Here is a 21589-nt window from a genome sequence, read left to right on the forward strand (position 1 = left end):
AGAAGGTTAAACTAAGCGGGGGAACAAACGACATGCCGTGGGGCAAACTACGTGCCGTGGCGCAGTTTTTGAGGGACCAATGAGGAAACGACATGTCGGGCTGTGATGGTTGGTTCTTTTTCCCCTTTGCTTGGTTTCTGAGAAAATAGAACCAGCAGTCACACTGTCACAGTTCCAATTCAAATCCGACCAGAGTTCTGGGCCTCACATTTTCTCAGCAGCCAAACAGTGGGTTAAACTCAAGGTACTGATTTTCTCGGGAAATTTGGATTCTTTCTAGCTTAATTCTGCTGTGACAGTGATGGGTGGGACTGGGTTTTGGTGGACTTGGAGGGTGCTTGGGTCTCTGCTTTTGGTGCCAGGAATTCTGTGTTGGGGCAAAGAAGGCCACTACACAATTTGCAAGATTGCAGAGGTGAGTTTTGTGCTAAAACACTGGGATTTTGGCTGAGTTTTTTTTTGGCTATATTAGTAATTTGCTTTAGAAAAAACTGAAATTTATGAAATTAGGAGCTTAATTTTGGCCATAAATTTAAAAATTCAGTTACTTTTGTATATTTCTTTGATTTTTCAATAATTTAGGCTGTGTGATAGGTCCTGGGAAATTTATGAAAATTTATATCTGGAAAAGGTGCAAGTTTTTTTGCTCTTGTATTTTGTAAATATGTTGGATACTACAAGATTTGGATTGATCAATGTGAATAGCTGTATGGAGAAATTACTGGATTGATATGATTGGTAATTTGGTATGAAAATTGCTACATGCTTAATTTGGATGATGCTCAATCGGTTTCTTGCCTTTCTTTTGTCCAGGGATTTCTGAGTGAAGAGGCTCTCGCTGCGGTGAAAGAGTTGCTACCAGCGTCTGCCAAAGGTGATCTTGCAGAAGTTTGCTCCTGGCCTGACGAGATTCGTTATAGCTACCATTGGCGATGGAGTAGTCCCTTGCACTATGTTGACACACCGGATTTTAAGTGTAACTACAAATACTGCAGTAAGTTGCTAATTTTCGATGGTATACTGGTGCTAGTTTTTAATGTAGTATGGTTTACGTTTTATGAATGTTTCTCTAAGTATATGAACATGAGATTCTTTAATATGGAATACTTTGGCCTGTGTGATTAATTCAGTAGCTTGTGCGTGCTGTTGTATACTCTGTGTGTGTGTGATCACGGATCAGTGATTGTGAAGTTTAAGTTCAATCTGAAAATAAAAGATAATTGCCCGTCTTGAATAGGAGACTGCCATGACTCTGCTGGACATAAAGATAGATGTGTCACTGCAGCGATTTACAACTATTCGATGCAACTCTCTTCGGGTTACCATGAGTCCATCTCAGCATCAGGATGTGAGCGGCCATATTATATTATTATATAACTTGTGTTCTAACATATAACTGTTTGTATTAGTAATTACCAATTTCCTCCTCCTTTTTCTATTTACAGACAACTTAACAGAGGCACTTATGTTCTTGTCTCATTTTATTGGGGATGTCCATCAGGTTTGTTCTTTGTACTGATACATAAAAGCTTTTACCGTCTTACTTAAAAGGCAAACAGTGCGATGGCATACTACTTGAAAGTTTTCTTAGAAAACAAATATTACATTTTTTTTCATTAAATATTTTTAATTTCAGTATGTATATGATTTTTCCATCCACATTGTAGAGTTTATCCAAATGAATCGGTGTAAATTAATGAAACACATTATTTGAATGGTTTAGACTAGAGGTTTATAGATTTTTTGCAAAATTTTGTACGAGAAAATATCCCTTTTATTTTTCTAAGAAAATTCATCTTTTGCTGTGACAGCCCCTACATGTTGGCTTCACTGGAGATGAAGGCGGGAACACAATAATAGTCCGATGGTATCGCAGGAAGACGAACCTCCACCATGTAAGCCTTAAATCTCCACCTGTTTTCTGGCTTTATGTTTTTACGAGAATGATTGTTGAGACAACGATCAGATAGACTTTGCAATGAGAAAAGATAGCTTATGTGTTGTTGATGTCATTTTATGAGCAGCATGTAGTTTGATCCTGTGAAAATGGTGTTATTGCAGGTCTGGGATAATATGATCATTGAATCTGCTGTAAAGACTTACTACAGTAAGGATCTTGCAATCATGATAAAGGCCATTGAAAGGAATATTACAGTATGATGTTCATCTTTTGTTGTCGTTTTAGTTTGTTAGTTTCTTCTGCTTTTTGTCCTCACAAATAGAACACATCATCTGCTGCAATGCGATACTTATATTCTCCTTTCTGTTTATCTGTATATTACTATTTGTAGGATGGTTGGTTCAATGTTATACCGTCATGGAAGATTTGTGCAAATAATCAGACTGTATGTCCGAACGAGTATGTAAATGTTCTCTTAGTTTCTTTAATGCTCGATACATCATATTTAGATATGATTTGACTTGTTTTTGGTCATGCAGGCATGCCTCTGAAAGCATTAGTTTGGCATGCAAATATGCTTACAGAAATGCCACGCCTGGAAGCACACTGACTGGTATGTTCTCTTTTCTGGTAAATGTTTTCTCTTTCATAACAAGGCCTTGTAAGCAGCATTAGGTTTGGATTTAGCACCAAACAGATTCCCATTGTAAGTTTTGTTTACTCAATTGGGAAGGGGGAACCTTCGGGTTGGCACCATGGTCCCTGGCATCCCTGATCAATATACAATATCACTATTCATGTGTTTTAACTTTCACATAGCTTTTTAAGTCTCTCCTTGGGAAGGGAAAAGTAGATAACATATGTGGAGTTATTGGTGTGAAAATAGAGAAAAAAACTACACCTGCAGTGTTGTTGTGGCAATATTTCAAGCCTATCACGCCCCATCATGTGTCTAGACTTTCCTGCATGACAGTGCATGATTGACTTGGAATACCATCACCATAATTGCATGTCCAGTTGCGTGTAAGCTCTTTTCGAATTGTTGAATATTGCAGCAAGGACAACCTACCTGCATAATTTCATGTCCTACAAATGTTTATATAATCACATTTCTGGCTTCTTTAATCCATTTTTTCTCCACATCACATGGAAGTGGATCATCATTATCTTTTGATACTGGCATATTCTCATCTAATTTTGTTGTTAATCAGATGATTACTTCCTCTCTCGGCTACCTGTTGTGGAGAAGAGGCTAGCTCAAAGTGGGGTCCGCCTGGCTGCTACCCTCAATCGTATTTTCTCTTCCCAAGCAAAACAAATTGCTGATGCATGAAGAGGAAGGATGGACATGTACCAAACTAGCCAAGTCTTAGGCGAAATAGCCCTAATAGTCCATCTAGTCTGTTCGGATTTTCACTTCCGTCCTTATAGTTTCATTTTGTTAGCCCGTTAATCCAATCCGTCAAATAAGCAAAATTCCTTGTTACTTGATCTGTTAAAATGAGATCTGCATAAAAATGGATGAAAAAAAAAAAAAACCAACTTGACGGATTGGACTGTAGCAAAAACAAAATGAAACTGAAGGACGAACAGAATAATCGGTATTGATGATGGTGAAAATCCGAGTAAACTACAGTGACAATTAGTGCAATTTAACCTAATTCTCAGCATATCCCTACGATGGTGCTGATGTCCAGAATATCCTCTGCAGAATATGCTCCACCTCATCTCCACCTTGCTTGCGTTAAAGAAATACTTTTAGGGTACTTAATTTAGTTAAATAAAGACATTAAAGGTACTTAATTTAGTTGGAAGACCAAACTTGTACTCATCGACCACCTTTGATGTCTTGTAATATAAGGAACCAAGTCCTTCTGGTGGGCCTATAAATGTAGTCTGTATGTGTACTGTCGACATATTGAGGAACATAATAAGATGGACAAGTATAGATGCTTTGGGGGATTTTCCCTTCATTGGTTTGTTTTGTTGTTGGTTTTTGTTTGCATTATTATGGTTCCAAGAGCTCAAGGATGGAGCAAAGAGGGTCACATGATGACGTGCCGGATAGCGCAGGTAAATGAGCTAGTCTCTTATGTGTGGTGCCGGACACGCAGACCCAATGAGCATCATTAGGGTCTGCACAAGAGAATTTCTATGAAATGAGTTGCCTCGAAGTCCAAGTTAAAATTATGTCCAAAAGAAAAACCGTAAAAGCAATTACTCGAAGTAATTTATGCGTCTAATTCTTTTTCTTTTCTTTTTTTGATTTGATAATCCAACTTACCCCATTCTTTACATGCCCTAAAGAAAAAGGAAATAAAAAAGCAAACAAGCAAACAAGCAAAGGCTGATCAGTTCTAGATTTTGAGTTTTCAAAGAAGCTTAATCCTTCAAGTGTCCTCTCTCTCACTAACTAGTGATAAGCTGCAGGCACTCCTAGAGCCTGAGGCTGCAGAAGCTGTTCAAAATCTACTACCTCACTACGTGGATGGCGACTTGTCAGCTCTCTGCGTATGGCCGGATCAGATCAGGCATTGGTACAGATACCGGTGGACTAGCCCGCTTCACTTCATCGACACACCAGATAATGCTTGCACCTTTGATTACTCAAGTAAGCTTCCCCCTGACTAATTAGTATTTAGTACTGCTTGATTAGCAAGAAAGCAACGTTGAGTCAAAGTTTGGTTTTTGAAAAAAATAGGGGATTGTCATGATCAACATGGCGTGAAGAACATGTGTGTTGCTGGCGCCGTCCAAAACTTCACCTCTCAGCTTTCACACTACATAGAAGGAACATCTGACCGTCGATGTAAGAAACCCCGTTTTTTTTTTATGCATAGATTGATTGTATTGCTTTAGGGTTTGGCAATCGTTAATTTCTTGTATTGCACGACAACATCATAGTTTCTTTTGTATTTGATCTTTGCAGATAATATGACTGAGGCCTTGCTTTTCTTGTCACACTTTATGGGAGATATCCATCAGGTAATATACATACCCGTGGGCAATTCCAACAAATATGAATGTCATTTTTTTTCTCTCTCTTGGGATTTAATTTATATGAATTTCTGCCGAGTTTTTATGATCGTCTTCGTGCGTCCTTTGGCAGCCAATGCATGTCGGGTTCACGACAGATGAGGGAGGAAACACGATAGCCTTGCGTTGGTACAGGCACAAATCCAATCTTCACCATGTAAGCCCTTGAAGTTGGAACAACCAAATAGTAGTCCGGCTATGGAACGAACATCCATTCTTTATTAAAAATCGAAACTTCTTGTTTCTGCAGGTGTGGGATAGGGAGATCATACAACAAGCTATGAAGGACTATTATGACAAAGACATGGAACTCCTCCTACAAGACATACTGGCGAACATCACAGATGTAAGCACCAATGTTTATTAACTTATAAGGGATCGATCGATATATGGAATTATGTGACTGAATTATTAACTACGCTAACAGGGAATCTGGTCTGATGATGTTACATCATGGAAACACTGCGATGATCAACGTTCATGTATAAACAAGTAAGCTTTGATCAACGTTCATGGTCTCATGCGTACCGAGCACATACATGCACGTACGTACATACACAGCTTTTATATTTTGGTGGTCGATGTTAGTGTTGAATACCTTGTTACGTATGTACGTGTATAGGTATGCGACGGAGAGTATAAACATAGCTTGCAAGTGGGCTTACAAGGGCGTTAAGGCGGGTGATACTCTTACAGGTATATACGCCCAATCACATTTTTACCAGTGTATATACATTACACATACACATTCACTTCCAAATTTCAATACGAAATTGTTAGCTAATAAACGATGTGTTTGAAAATTTTAGAGGATTACTTCCTTCCTCGGCTACCTGTGGTGGAGAAGAGGATTGCTCAAGGAGGGGTTCGCTTGGCGGCCATCCTCAACCGCATCTTCTCTTCCGGTCAAGATACAGAAGTTGATGACGACGTATCACATTCACCCACCTAACCTAATCAACTAACCGGAAGTTGCTGACCAAACTCAAGCATGAAGATTGAAGCCTGGCTAGGATCTTAGCTAGCTAAAAGAAGACTTGACATTCTAATTTAAGGCTCAATTAGTTATTCTTTATCCCTTTTACAGATTCCTTTCAGATTAGGCAATCGACCAAGATTTGTACTTTCGTATTTGGAAACTTGTTATTTCACTTCAACTTGCTGATGTATATATGTTGCCTCCAATGTGCTATAAATAAGTTATCCAAACCCCCTTGCTTCTTATAGTTCCAAATCGAAGGTTGAAGATGGAGTAATCACGAAGGATCTTGCAGAAAATCAGGAATCACAATTTTTTTTTTTTTTTTTTTTTATACAAAATCGTATTTTTTTTTATTGATTTTCCTTTTTTCTAACTTGAAAATTAAAGAAAAAAAGCACATATGTGGCTTGATAAATGATAAAACCGCTTGAAAATAGTTTCTAGCATTTTTTTAATAGGCAAGAGCTTTCCAAAACTCAGCAATACAATTTTTTCAAATAAAAACTGTGCACTAACTCACAATTTTTAATAGGTTTTGGGTGATTCTCCAAAAAGACAAATGCTAAGGGAATTCTCTATGAACTATTTATTACCTCACAATTTAACGTCAATTTCTCAGTCAACATTATAAAACATTATGCCAAAAACATGAGATGGTAGAAAGTCTAATTTTTGAAAAAGTCTTCTTAACATTTATCCTCCAAAACTTATCACAAAACTTATTTTCGAGGGATTTCCGCCACATAAAAGCAATCAAAATACTTGGATTGGGATAGGTATAGGCCCAATTTGAGTTATGGTTTTTGGGTACAAGTAGTGGGCCTTTAGGGGAAGGACCATTTTCTGAGACCCATAAAAATTAGAAAAGGAAAGTCAAAAGGACGCCCTGAAATTGTGGGAGGCGCGACAGTTGTACAGTGCTCAATCACGCCCTACCGACCTCAAATCTTGACCGACCGCCATTCTTTGTCTCCTCTCTCACTTAACAACCAGGGCTTAGGGTATAACACTCACACGCATACAGTATTACAGCTTGGAGAAAATGGTTCATGAAAGTGGGACCCACTGAACAAAACGACACCAAAACGTATTACTTACGCTCGTCGTACTGTCCACCGCTCTCTTCCTCTTCCTTTCCCTCTGCAGTTTTTCCATTCCAGTTTCCACTTTTCGATTTCCCAGAGTGAAATATAAATGCCAACCATGGACTTTTGTCATTCTTTTACTGCCTAATGTTTAATAATATTTACATATCGAATCCCAACAACCTTCCTTGCGTCGCAAGTCGGTACCCTTCAAACTTTCTCTTGATTTCCCATACTTTTTACTTTCCAGATCAGTTCTTAGATTTTGTGATCTCCCACCAGCTTTATATAAACGGACACCGAAAACCCTTTTGATTTTTTTGTCCTAAGAAGCTGCTCCAAGATTCTTGGATATTCCAAAGCAAGCAACTTTCATTGATTTCGTCGCTCCAAATTTACTGTAAATATTCTTTAACTTCAATTTCTGCTTCACAATGCCGATGGGTTGCTGTTAGATTTGTGTTTGATTTCTGGATTTGAAAGTCTCTATTTTTTCGCTTTCGGGTCTTTTTTTTTTTTTGTGCCTTTGGTGTTGATCTTTGGCAGAGATGTTTATATGGCTTTGTTGCTTTGATGCCATACAATTTTTTTAGCCAAATTATTGAATTTTTGAAAATTTCATGAATCTGGCTGTATGGATTCATCCAGGTTGTTTTTTAATGTTTGATACAAGCGATATTGAGAGAGGGGGAGTCGAACGCAGGACATCAAGCGCTGGTGTGCTTGTGTGTGTGATCAGTGTTTTGTGTGCTAGTTAAATGTTAATGCCTATACGCAATGCATAGAATTATACTACTGCTTTTTATGATCTTTCACTCCTAAATTTACAAGCGCATTTCTCTTTGTTTCCCCCATCAGCTGATGGCTAAATACAACTGGTTTATGTTTTCTAGCCGAAGTAGTATTTTTGACACGAATTGCTGTCATATGCTAATAATCTGTTTGGAGTGGTGCTCTAATTGTCCTGCCTGTTGTCTTCACCTCGTCATCTGTTTGGAGCGACAGTTCAGCTTACCTATAAATATTTCTGCCTTCAATTGTTATATAGTGGTAGCGATTTTCGTAGCTCTCACTTCCTTTGGTTCAATTTCATTCAACAGGTTGAGCACGCACCATTTTGGCATCCTTTAGGAGGTCCAAAGAGTACTTGCCACTCTTGCTTCGGGGGGAAGTACTCAATCTGAACATGGCATTCGAAAGGATTGCTAGGACTGCTCGACATGGATTCAGAAGGTCCCCATCAGGAGCATCTGTGCGCACAACTGAGAAGGATATGTTGTGTGAGCGAGCATCCACACGCAAATATTGCTCCGTACCTTCACTCGAAAGTGAGATGAGAAACAACAATCTTTCATACCTCTCCAGCATTTCGAAGGTTAATCACAATAGTTTCTGGAGCAGGGGAATAAGCATAACCCCAAATTATCAATTCCCTTCTGCGGAAAGGATTGTTGAGGAGTCTGATTCGGAGTGTAATGACCCCAAGTATCCTGGACTAGAAGCAACCAGGCCGAGTGAAAAGCCAAGAGTGGTGGTCCTTGGTACTGGCTGGGCTGCATGTCGATTCCTCAAAGGACTAGACACCAAGGTATATGATGTTGTTTGCATATCGCCGAGAAATCACATGGTCTTCACTCCTTTGCTTGCTTCAACTTGCGTTGGTACCCTGGAATTTCGCTCGGTAGCTGAACCTGTTAGTCGTATACAATCTGCATTGGCAACGAGTCCCAGTTCATACTTTTACATGGCATCCTGCGTCGGCCTTGACACTGACAAACATGAGGTGAGTGAATTAATAGTTATCAACTGGATTAGTTCGAATTTGGAAAATATTTGTATAGTTTGTTAGTTATCATAACATATGGCACACTGACTAGTGCAGCATTGTTTAAGTCATATCAGTAGAAAAGTTAATCTTCTCCTTTCTTCTAGGTTTACTGCGAGACAATTAGCAATGGCGGTTTGTCTCATGAACCTTATAGGTTCAAAGTTGCGTATGACAAACTCGTCATAGCTGCCGGAGCTGAACCCCTGACGTTTGGCATCAAGGGTGTGAAGGAACATGCATTCTTCCTCCGCGAAGTGAATCATGCCCAAGAGATTAGGAAGAAGCTTCTCTTGAACCTCATGCTTTCTGAACATCCAGGTGAGTTTTATATGTGTCTCAGAGTATGCAGATATTCGAAGACTTGAGTGAGAACAATCTTATGCATTTTACTTTGCAGGCATATCGGAGGAAGAAAGGAAACGCATCCTGCATTGTGTTGTTATTGGAGGTGGCCCTACAGGGGTGGAGTTCAGTGGCGAATTGAGCGATTTCATCATGAAAGATGTACAAGAACGGTATAGTCACGTTAAGGATTACATCAAAGTCACTCTCATTGAGGTACTCATTTGTAATTCTCACATATATTTATGGATTGGCTTCTTGCGGAGATAAATTACGAAACCAATGATCTTTTTCTTTTCTTTTTTTTTTGGTGACAGGCGAATGAGATTTTGTCATCGTTCGATGTTGGGTTAAGGCAATACGCAACAAATCACTTGACCAAGGTAAGTTTGGTCTGCTTTCCAATTCTGGAGGCCACTTCTTGTTGATTCTTAGGATGGATTTGAAATGTTGACCTTTTCACCAGGTTGGAGTTCGCCTTATGCGAGGCGTTGTGAAAGAAGTGCATCCGAAGAAGATAGTTCTCAACGATGGCACTGATGTTCCATACGGCCTTTTGGTCTGGTCTACCGGCGTTGGTCCCTCAGAGTTTGTGAAAAAACTTGATCTTCCAAAGTCCCCGGGCGGAAGGTATATCCACCAGCATTTCTTTGCTTTTTTTCGGTTGGTTTCTTTTTTATGTTCAATGGAGCAAGGATCTAAGATATTCTTTTATTGAGTGACACAGGATTGGTGTCGATGGGTGGATGCGGGTTCCTTCAGTGGAAGATGTGTTTGCACTAGGAGATTGTGCCGGTTTTCTCGAGGAGGCGGGGAGGCCAGTCCTTCCGGCTTTAGCTCAGGTTAACTTTTAGTTTGCTCTAGAAATTACACATTGCTGTTCAAGCCTGTCATACTTCCTACACATTCCTTATAAGTGACTATTTATAGTATAATCTTTCAACCGAATTCGGACTTTTGAACTTACTGATAGATCGACGCAGAAAGAGCAAATGAGCAAACGTGAAGCCACCTTCGAACTAACCTAGTTCACTTTGTTTCAAATAGGTGGCAGAAAGGGAAGGAAAGTATCTGGTAGAGTTGTTTAACAGGATTGGGAAGCAGGATGCCGGGAAGGCCTTCAGCGCGAAAGACATTCCTCTCGGGGAGCAATTTGTGTACAAGCACCTAGGAAGCATGGCAACAGTTGGAGGCTATAAGGCTTTGGTTGATCTGCGCCAGTCTAAGGTAGATTTTCTTTGCCTTTATGCTGAAGGGCAATGTGCTTTTCCGCCGAGCACTTTCAAAGTACTTTTCTACCAAGCATTTTCCTTAACCTGTTGATTAAAATTTTGCAGGATGCAAAGGGCATATCCCTTGCCGGATTTCTCAGCTGGTTAATTTGGCGCTCCGCTTATCTGACGCGTGTTGTCAGCTGGAGGAACAGGTTCTATGTTGCAGTGAACTGGGCTACTACTCTTGTCTTTGGCAGAGACAACTCAAGAATATAGGTTGATGCTACAAGTCACACCACACACATTGCCATATGTTATAGGCTAGTGATATTCACGCTCCTCGTTTCGCCTTTTTCCGAATATTAAGGCTACATATGTTTGAGGCTTAGGACCTTGATCCCTCAATTTGTTGAATTGGGTGAAATATTTGGTTTAAGTTAAACTCGATCTCTCAATATTTTGTTGCAAAATATTGTCAATGTTCAGAGTATCTTGCATTCATTTTGTAGCATTGATACTAAAAAAGATCTCGAGCATTTGTATTCATCGTCAATTAGTTCTGAGTTGGATGCTCATATTGTAACGGCTGGATTGAAAACGGAAAGAAAAAAAAAAAAACAAGAGTATTAAAACATATTCCACTCATCATAATGTTTTAACTACAAAATTTTTACAGCCTTTTGTTGCAAGAAAAGAGCTAAAAAAAACCTTTACCCTTCCCTGTCACACATTCATCTAAAAAGCAAAACTCTTCCACCAAAAATCTGGCCTGGTTGGTTGATTGTCCAACACATGATCTGATCTGACCAGTTAAGAGAAGTGATGAGCATCGCCGGATTCACAGCTGCCGCCACCACGGCGGCTGCTGGCAGAGAAAATGGATGAGAAAGAGTGACGCAGAACCCCCACAATAGCCACCTTCACCTGACCCCTCTTGGGGATCAAACGGCCGGAGAAACTCCCACCGTTGATCATAGCATTCCTTGCACCCTCCATCTCTTCTTTCCCTTCTGATTATCTTAATTTTCGAATATTCTACCCTTCGAAAGCTCTTCTCGATGCGGAGATCAGTCTTTCTACTACGCCAGAGAGAAGAAATGGATGTTTGGATCTTGAAAGCTTGAAACTTTTGAGCTGTGAATTTGTTTTGAGATTTGGTTTCTCTTGCTTGGGTTTATATAGTGCCAAGGACATCAATTTTTTTTTTTTTTTTTTAAATTTGGGGAAATTAATATTTTTATTATACTTTTTTTTTATGGTCGTAGAATTTGACTGTGTTTTATTTTATTTTTTGGTTTTAGAAAGACAATCTTGACCTTGTCGTGTTCACACTTCACAATTTCACTGGCTTGCTTTGTCGGTTTTACATTTTATAAAATCTTTTATTCTCCCTCTGCTCCTTGAATTCATAAATCAAATAGTTTATCCCTTCATTGAGTTCATTCTTCCCAACGACTTGACCAGGAAAAGTCCAACATAAATTATACATAACCAACCACCACAGGTTCAATCGTTCAACATAAATTTAAGCCAGCACTTTAAACGGAACTTTTTGAGTTTAATTCTTGATGCTTGTGAATTTCTTTGATTCTAAAAAAAAGTAAATTAACGTAAGAAGGCCACAAGTTGATCTATTTTTTAAAAATTGTATAAATAGGAAAATACTTGGCTTATCTCATGTATAAAGAATAATAATGGAGAAATGTCACATTCGGAGCTACTATATATGTCATTTGAGTCTCTTAACTATTTTTGCGTATTTGAGATGATCTAAGTTCTGAGTGGTAATGTATTTTACAACTATTTATATGAGTTTGATTTCTATATACAAGAATTTTATATTATTGTAAAATTTAATAATAGAGAAAATGGCTGCTTAGATAATGTGAACACGATTATATATTATTATAAAATTGAACAACTATAAAGAAAAATGAAAAAGAAATAATGCATAAAAATCACATGGCCATTTGTCTTTAACTCTAAGCCTCTACCTTTTCTGAAGAGCCAAAGCAAAACCTGGAGCCGGGCCAGCCCGGTCCCATAAGGGCATGTACTATAGTCAAATTCAAGTGGGCCTGCCCGGTCTCGCAGGTCCCAATACCACCCAACTCAGGAAAAGGATTATCTTCGGATCCCTTCCTCCCAATTCATCAAGTTCAAGAATTTAGACCGTTGAAATTTGATTTAATTGGTAAAATTATTATAACTTAGCCCCTGTTTGTAGACATTGGATCAAATTTCAATAGTCTGGGTCTCTGAACTTGGTGGATTAGGAGAAAGAGATCCGGAGAGGATTCTTTTCCCCTAACTCAAACCTCTTTTTTTTTTTTTTGGTCAATGAAGGCCTAGTGATTAAAAGCTGTTTAAACATAATGTCCCTGCCACTAATATAATTAATTTTTTTTTAAAACGATATTATCTACATTAAGGGGGAGGGATGGGCACAACCTCACAATGAGCTAACAATAATGTGGTTTAAATTTGTCTTTAGCCATAATCGAACCTAAGACATTTCACTTACAAGTAAAGAAGAATATCATTAGACGTAGTACTAAATGGTACAAATATAATTAATTAAACGTAAACTGCTAAGACCATTCACAGAATCTGATAGTGAGGGGGAATACCTTGATTCTTTGTATTTCACCTTAACTATATTTTAATTATGTCAGATTATGTCTGGAAAGGAAGAGATTTCTTTTTTTCTAAAGTACAAATGTTTTTCTAGTAGTTAGAACCGAGCACCATGAAACAGTGATTCTAAACCAGGAAAGAAACATCGATATGACTATTTGATTTGGGCAATGTTTGAACTGGCCATACAGAAAGCTTCGATATATCGAAGTTTTTTTGGTTTTTTGTATCTCATATTTTTGGGACGTTGTGGTTTATTCATACAGAAATAGATGTTGTATACGATTGCCAGCTAAGGTAATTTTCTCCCATTAAGTCCGACAATCTCAAAACTGTTACCGAAGATTTTCTCATCCACCAAACCTTTTTTTACTCGAACTATAGGTCTCCAGTCAAAAACCAATTTGTTGGCTTCCAATTTTCCTTCAACTTAAAATGCCACGGGCACAACACTTCATGAACAATTAACAAAAATTAATCTTTGGGTTTATGAATACTTTTTACATTTTATTTGATGTAGAATAGATGGTCGAGTGGAATAAAAACGAAATGGGACAAGGGAAGACAAACAGACACAGTGAGCATTTACAGATTTGATGTCCGAACTCCGTTTCGGACGCATAATACCATCCCCAAAAGAGAGTGACGTTCCAGTTCAAACGCACCGTTTTGCTATGATGTACAATTGATTTTAGCTATCTCATATCGTTTAAACTTTCAAAATCGCATTTTAAAGTTTTTAATAAAAATCAGACTTTTCATTTTCCGTCCAATTTACTTCTTTTACATTTTCTACTACTCTCCAAATAGTCCTAATAATCGAGTTAAGTATATTTAAACCTTATGGCTGGTATTATAGTCAGCATTCAAGAATTTTTTAATAAAAAATTTCTGTTTTCTCCCAACTCAGATTGATTTCATAAAATTTTGTTTTTCAATGGGATACGATGTATTCTTTGTTGGCTTGTGCTGCGTCAGTATTTCTTTACGGCTCATTGTTTTTGTTACTGGCGACATTGACCCTGCCAGCTGTTGATTTCCGTAGCCACCCATTCATCAAATGAAAACCAACAAAAGAAGCCAGCAAATATGAATACGACAACCTGGTAAGCAAAGAATTTGAATATTAATTATTAGGTTTTTTTTAACTAAAATGATTATTGAGATTTACATAACACATCACTTTGGTTTTTGAGATTTCAAATCAATAGAAGTGGTTCCTGAGATTGTCCATCATCCATCATTTTACCGTCCATTATTTTGATCATTTCGTTAAAAATTTTGTTAAGTGTCCCGAAGCTTTTTAATTGAATCTGGATTTATGGAATATTGAGAGAGGGGGACTGAACACAGGACATCAAGCGCGGGCGTGTTTGTGTGTGTGTGATCTGTGTTGAGTGTGCTAGTTAAATGTTAATGTCTATACGCAGTGAATAGAATTATACTACTGCTTTTTATGATCTTACACTCCTCCTAAATTTACAAGGGCCTTTCTCTTTGTTTCCCCCATCAGCTGATGGCTAAATACAACTGGTTTATGTTTTCTAGCCAAGTAGTATTTTCGACACGAATTGCTGTCATATGCTAATAATCTGTTTGGAGTGGTGCTCTAATTGTCCTGCCTGTTGTCTTCACCTCGTCATCTGTTTGGGGTGACAGTTCAGCTTACCTATAAATATTTCTGCCTTCAATTGTTTCTCATATGGTAGTAGCGATTTTCGTAGCTCACTACTTTTGGTTCAATTTCAACAGGTTGAGCACACACCATTTTGGTATTCTTTAGAAGGTTCAAAGAGTACTTGCCACTCTTGCTTCGGGGGAAGTACTCAGTCTGAACATGGCATTCGAAAGGATTGCTAGGACTGCTCGACATGGATTCAGAAGGTCGCCATCAGGAGCATCTGCGCGCACAACTGAGAAGGATATTTTGTGTGAGCGAGCATCCACACAAGCACCTAGGAAGCATGGCAACAGTTGGAGGCTATAAGGCTTTGGTTGATCTGCGCCAGTCTAAGGTAGATTTTCTTTGCCTTTATGCTAAAGGGCAATGTGCTTTTCCGCCGAGCACTTTCAAAGTACTTTTCTACCAAGCATTTTCCTTAACCTGTTGATTAAAATTTTGCAGGATGCAAAGGGCATATCCCTTGCCGGATTTCTCAGCTGGTTAATTTGGCGCTCCGCTTATCTGACGCGTGTTGTCAGCTGGAGGAACAGGTTCTATGTTGCAGTGAACTGGGCTACTACTCGTCTTTGGCAGGGACAACTCAAGAATATAGGTTGATGCTACAAGTCACACACACATTGCCATATGTTATAGGCTAGTGATTTTCACGCTACTCGTTTCATCTTTTTCTGAATATTAAGGCTACGTATGTTAGAGGCTTAAGACCTTGATCCCTCAATTTGTTGAATTGGGTGAAATATTTGGTTCAAGTTAAACTCGATCTTCCAATATTTTGTTGCAAAACATTGTCGATGTTCAGAGTATCTCGCGTTCACTTTATAGCAGTGATACTAAAAAAGATCTCGAGCATTTGTATTCATCGTCAATTAGTTATGAGTTAAATGCTCGTATTGTAACGGCCGGATTAAAAAAAGGACAAAAAAAAAAAAAAAAAAACAAGAGTATTAAAACATATTCCACTCATCATAATGTTTTAACTACAAAATTTTTACAGTCTTTTGTTGCAAGAAAAGAGCTAAAAAAACCTTACCCTTCCCTGTCACACATTCATCTAAAAAGTACAACTCTTCCACCAAAAATCTGGACTGGTTGATTGACCATCACTTGATCTGATCTGACCAGTCAAGCGAACTGATGAGCATCGCCGGATTCGCAGCCGCGGCCGCCACGGCGGCTGCTGGCAGAGAAAATGGATGAGAAAGAGTGACGCAGAACCCCCACAATAGCCACCTTCACCTGACCCCTCTTGGGGATCAGACGGCCGGAGAAACTCCCACCGTTGATCATAGCATTCCTTGCACCCTCCATCTCTTCTTTCCCTTCTGATTATCTTAATATTCTACACTTCAAAAGCTCTTCTCGATGCGGAGATCAGTCTTTCTACTACGCAAGAGAGAAGAAATGGATTTTTGGATCTTGAAAGCTTGAAACTTTTGAGCTGTGAATTTGTTTTGTGATCTGGGTTCTCTTGCTTGGGTTTATATAGTGCCAAGGACATCAAATTTTTTTTTTTTTTTTTAAAAATTTTGGGGAAATTAATATTTTTATTATACTTTTTTTTTTATGGTCGTAGAATTTGACTGTATTTTATTTTATTTTTTGGTTTGGGAAAGACAATCTTGACCTTTTCGTGTTCACACACCACAATTTCACTGGCCTGCTTTGTCGGTTTTACATTTTATAAAATCTTTTATTCTCTCTCTGCTCCTTGAATTGATAAATCAAATAGCATATCCCTTAATTGAGTTCATTCTTCCGAACGACTTGACCAGGAAAAGTCCTTCAACATAAATTATAAGAAAAATTAACAAAAAAATTTGAAAATTTTGAGTTTTAATGATAAAGATAAAATAAAGGGTAAAGTGAATAGTATCATGATTGACTTTTTAGTGTAAAAATGTGGTTTTTCGTTAAAGTGAACAGTACCGCGAGCTTTTTGTTAAAACTTCCTAAATTATACATAACGAACCACCACCACAGGTTCGATCATTGAACATGAATTTAAGCCAGTACTTTAAACGGAACATTTTGAGTTTAATTCTTGACGTTAATAAATTTCTTTGGTTCAAAAAATAAATAAATTGACATAAGAAAGCCACTAGTTGATCCATTTTAAAAAAAAAATTGTATAAATAGGAAAATACTTGGCTTTTCTTATATGTATAAAGAATATAATGGAGAAATGTCACATTCGGAGCTACTAAATATGTCATTTGAATCTCTTAACTATTTTTTCGTATTCGAAATAATCTAAGTTGTGAGTGGTGATGTATTTTACAACTATTTATGTGAGTTTGATTTCTATATACAAGAATTTTATATTATTGTAAAATTTAATAATAGAGAAAATGACTGGTTAGGTAATGTGAACACGATTATATATTATTATAAAATTCAACAACTATAAAGAAAAATGAAAAAGAAATCATGCATGAAAATCACATGGCCATTTGTCTTTAGCTCAACCTTTTCTGAAGAGCCAAAGCAAAACTTGGATCCGGGCCAGCCCGGTCCCACAAGGGCATGTACTAGATTCAAATTCAAGTGGGCCCGCCCATTCCCGCAGGAACCAGTACCACCTTACTCAGTCCAGATCCTTTCCTTCTAATCCATTAAGTTCAAGAATTCAGATCGTTGAAATTTGATTCAACTGCTGAAATTATTATAACTTTTAAAATGGGCTCTTGTTTGTAGTCATTAGATCAAATTTCAACAATTCAGATCCCTAAACTTGGTAGATTAGGAGAAAGGGATCTGGACAGGATTCCTTTCCCCCTAACTCAAACCTCTTTTTTTTTGGGTCAATGAAAGCCTAGTGATTAAAAGCTGTTTAAACATAATGTCCCTGCCACTAATATAATTTTTTTTTTGAACAAACGATATTATCTACAATAAGGGTAAGGGGTGGGCTTAACCTCACAATGGGCTAACAATAATATGGTTTAAATTTGCCTTTAACGAGAATCGAACCTAGGACCTCTTACTTACAAATGAAGAGAAATATTATTAGACCATAGTACTAAATGACACTAATATAATTAACTAATTAAACGTAAACGGCTAATACCATTCACAGAATCCGATAGGTGAAGGGGAATACCTTGATTCTTTGTATTTCACCTTAATTATATTTTAATTATGTCAGATTATGTTTGGAAAGGAAGAGATTTCTTTTTTCTGAAGTACAAATGTTTTTCTACCGGTTAGAACTGAGCACCGTGAAACAGTAAATCTAAAGAGGTTCTTACTTTTGTGAGGTTTAAAATGATAATTTACAAAGTCCGACAATCTTAAAACTGTTACCGAAGAATTTCTCATTCACCAAACCTTTTTTTACTCGAACTATAGGTCTCCAGTCAAAAACCAATTTGCTGGCTTCCAAATTTCCTTCAACTTAAAGTGCCAGGGGCACAACACTTCTTGAACAATTAACAAAAATTAATCTTTGGATTTATGAATACTTTTTACATTTTATTTGATGTAGAATAGATGGTCGAGTGGAATAAAGATGAAATGGGGCGAGGGAAGACAAACATACACAGTGAGCATTTACAGATTTGGCGTCCAAAATACCATCCCCAAAAGATAGCGATGTTCCAGTTCAAACGCACCATTTTGCTATAACGTACAATTGATTTTAGCTATTTGATGTCATGTAAACTTTCAAAATCGCATTTTAAAGTTTGTAATAAAAATCAAATTTTTCATTTTACTTCCAATTTGCTTCTTTTACATTCTCTACGACTCTCCAAATAGTCCTAATAATAGAGTTAAGTATATTTAAGCCTTATGGCTGGTATTATAATCATCATTCAAGTATTATTTAATAAAAAATTTCTGTTTTCTCCCAACTCTGATTGATTTCATAAAATTTTGTTTTTCAATGGGATACGATGTATTCCTTGTTCGCTTGTGCTGCGTCATTATTTCTTTACGGCTCATTGTTTTCATTACTGGCGACATTGACCCTGCCAGCTGTCGATTTCCGTAGCCACCCATTCATCAAATGAAAACCAACAAAAGAAGCCAACAAATATGAACGCGACAACCTGGTAAGCAAAGAATTTGAATATTAATTATTAGGTTTTTTTAGTCAAAATGATCATTGAGATTTGCATAACACATTATTTTGGTCCTGAGATTTCAAATCAATAGAAATGGTTCCTGATATTGTTCATCATTCATCATTTTACCATTAAGAGAGGGGGACTTGAACACAGGACATCAAGCTCGGGTGTGTTTGTGTGTGTGTGATCTGTGTTTGGTGTGCTAGTTAAATGTTAATGTCTATACGCAATGCATAGAATTATACTACTGCTTTTTATGATCTTACACTCCTAAATTTACAAGGGCCTTTCTCTTTGTTTCCCCCATCAGCTGATGGCTAAATACAACTGGTTTATGTTTTCTAGCCAAGTAGTATTTTCGACACGAATTGCTGTCATATGCTAATAATCTGTTTGGAGTGGTGCTCTAATTGTCCTGCCTGTTGTCTTCACCTCGTCCTCTGTTTGGGGTGATAGTTCAGCTTACCTATAAATATTTCTGCCTTCAATTGTTTCTCATATGGTAGTAGTGATTTTTGTAGCTCACTACTTTTGGTTCAATTTCAACAGGTTGAGCACACACCATTTTGGTATTCTTTAGAAGGTTCAAAGAGTACTTGCCACTCTTGCTTCGGGGGAAGTACTCAGTCTGAACATGGCATTCGAAAGGATTGCTAGGACTGCTCGACATGGATTCAGAAGGTCGCCATCAGGAGCATCTGCGCGCACAACTGAGAAGGATACTTTGTGTGAGCGAGCATCCACACAAGCACCTAGGAAGCATGGCAACAGTTAGAGGCTATAAGGCTTTGGTTGATCTGCGCCAGTCTAAGGTAGATTTTCTTTGCCTTTATGCTGAAGGGCAATGTGCTTTTCCGCCGAGCAGTTACAAAGTGCTTTTCTACCAAGCATTTTCCTTAACCTGTTGATTAATATTTTGCAGGATGCAAGGGGCATATCCCTTGCCGGATTTCTCATCTGGTTAATTTGGCGCTCATCTGACGGGTGTTGTCAGCTGGAGGCACAGGTTCTATGTTGCAGTGAACTGGGCTACTACTCGTCTTTGGCAGAGATAGCTCAAGAATATAGGTTTGCTACAAGTCACACCACCACACATTGCCATATGTTATAGGCTAGTGATTTTCACACTCCTCGTCTCGCCTTTTTCCGAATATTAAGGCTACATATGTTAGAGGCTTAAGACCTTGATCCCTTAATTTGTTGAATTGGGTGAAATATTTGGTTCAAGTTAAACTCGATCTCTCAATATTTTGTTGCAAAACATTGTCGATGTTCAGAGTATCTTGCGTTCACTTTGTAGCATTAATACTAAAAAAGATCTCGAGCATTTGTATTCATCGTCAATTTGTTCTAAGTTGGATGCTCATATTGTAACGACCGGATTGAAAAAGGAAAAAAAAAAAAACAAGAGTATTAAAACATATTCCACTCATCATAATGTTTAACTACAAAATTTTTACAGCCTTTTGTTGCAAGAAAAGAGCTAAAAAAACCTTACCCTTCCCTGTCACACATTCATCTAAAAAGTACAACTCTTTCACCAAAAATCTGGACTGGTTGATTGACCATCACATGATCTGATCTGACCAGTCAAGAGAAGTGATGAGCATCGCCAGATTCACAGCCCCCACCGCCACGGCGGCTGCTGGCAGAGAAAATGGATGAGAAAGAGTGACGCAGAACCCCCACAATAGCCACCTTCACCTGACCCCTCTTGGGGATCAGACGGCCGGAGAAACTCCCACCGTTGATCATAGCATTCCTTGCACCCTCCATCTCTTCTTTCCCTTCTGATTATCTTAATATTCGAATATTCTACACTTTAAAAGCTCTTCTCGATGCGGAGATCAGTCTTTCTACTACACAAGAGAGAAGAAATGGATGTTTGGATCTTGAAAGCTTGAAACTTTTGAGCTGTGAATTTGTTTTAAGATTTGGGTTCTCTTGCTTGGGTTTATATAGTGCCAAGGACATCAATTTATTTTATTTTTTTTTAATTTGGGGAAATTAATATTTTTATACTCCTCTTTTCTTTTTTTTATGGTCGTAGAATTTGACTGTATTTTATTTTATTTTTTGTTTTGGGAAAGACAATCTTGACCTTGTCGTGTTCACACTTCACAATTTCACTGGCTTGCTTTGTCGGTTTTACATTTTATAAAATCTTTTATTCTCTCTGTGCTACTTGAATTCATAAATCAAATAGCTTATCTCTTCATTCTTCACAACGACTTGACCAGGAAAAGGCATTCAACATAAATTATACATAACGAACCACCACAGGTTCGATCGTTGAACATGAATTTAAGCCAGTACTTTAAACGGAACGTTTTACGTTTAATTTTTAACGTTTGTGAATTTCTTTAGTTAAAAAAAAAAAAAATGTAAACTGACATAAGAAAGTCACTATTTGATTCATTTTTAAAAATTTGTATAAATAGGAAAATAATTGGCTTTTCTTATATGTATAAAGAATAATAATGGAGAAATGTCACACTCGGAGCTACTAAATATGTCATTTGAGTCTTTTAACTATTTTTACGTATTCGAGATGATCTAAGTTGCGAGTGGTAATGTATTTTACGACTATTTATGGGAGTTTGATTTTTATATACAAGAATTTTTATATTATTGTAAAATTTAATAATAGAGAAAATGACTGATTAGGTAATGTGAACACGATTATATATTATTATAAAATTTCAACAACTACAAAGAAAAATGAACAAGAAATAATGCACAAAAATCACATGGCCATTTGTATTTAGCTCTACCTTTTCTGAAGAGCCAAAGCTAATCCTGGATCCGGGCCCG

At 37.6% G+C, this 21589-nt stretch overlaps 3 protein-coding genes and 1 long non-coding RNA gene across 5 annotated transcripts; all 4 read left to right on the top strand.

Moving 5' to 3' along the window:
• Positions 1–98: 98 nt before the first annotated feature.
• On the top strand, positions 99–3873 carry LOC137726439 (endonuclease 4). The gene is made up of 9 exons (XM_068465371.1): positions 99–415; positions 814–994; positions 1238–1348; positions 1446–1501; positions 1812–1895; positions 2062–2154; positions 2292–2359; positions 2440–2513; positions 3112–3873. The coding sequence occupies exons 1-9, from the start codon at positions 302–304 to the stop codon at positions 3231–3233; spliced, it is 903 nt and encodes a 300-aa protein (XP_068321472.1). The 5' UTR covers positions 99–301; the 3' UTR covers positions 3234–3873.
• LOC137726443 (endonuclease 1-like) lies at positions 3834–6144 on the top strand. The gene is made up of 9 exons (XM_068465376.1): positions 3834–3973; positions 4331–4511; positions 4602–4709; positions 4830–4885; positions 5010–5093; positions 5187–5282; positions 5364–5428; positions 5559–5632; positions 5746–6144. The coding sequence occupies exons 1-9, from the start codon at positions 3836–3838 to the stop codon at positions 5886–5888; spliced, it is 945 nt and encodes a 314-aa protein (XP_068321477.1). The 5' UTR covers positions 3834–3835; the 3' UTR covers positions 5889–6144.
• An 818-nt stretch (positions 6145–6962) lies between these two features.
• On the top strand, positions 6963–15485 carry LOC137726434 (internal alternative NAD(P)H-ubiquinone oxidoreductase A1, mitochondrial-like). 2 transcript variants are annotated; one of them, XM_068465364.1, is made up of 10 exons: positions 6963–7403; positions 8104–8786; positions 8936–9149; positions 9229–9389; positions 9491–9556; positions 9640–9803; positions 9901–10015; positions 10221–10400; positions 10511–10663; positions 15301–15485. In XM_068465364.1, the coding sequence occupies exons 2-9, from the start codon at positions 8190–8192 to the stop codon at positions 10661–10663; spliced, it is 1650 nt and encodes a 549-aa protein (XP_068321465.1). In that variant the 5' UTR covers positions 6963–7403; positions 8104–8189; the 3' UTR covers positions 15301–15485. The 2 variants fall into 2 exon arrangements, with proteins under 2 accessions (XP_068321465.1, XP_068321464.1); XM_068465363.1 differs by lacking the exon at positions 15301–15485 and having other exon boundaries at positions 6966–7403; positions 10511–10829.
• Positions 15486–19418: 3933 nt separating this feature from the next.
• LOC137726738 (uncharacterized) lies at positions 19419–19961 on the top strand. Its single transcript, XR_011067685.1, has 2 exons — positions 19419–19587; positions 19698–19961. It is a non-coding gene; the product is annotated as an uncharacterized lncRNA (long non-coding RNA).
• Positions 19962–21589: the final 1628 nt, after the last annotated feature.

The sequence above is a fragment of the Pyrus communis genome, chromosome 2 (genome assembly GCF_963583255.1).
Source record: "Pyrus communis chromosome 2, drPyrComm1.1, whole genome shotgun sequence".
Lineage (NCBI taxonomy): Eukaryota > Viridiplantae > Streptophyta > Magnoliopsida > Rosales > Rosaceae > Pyrus > Pyrus communis.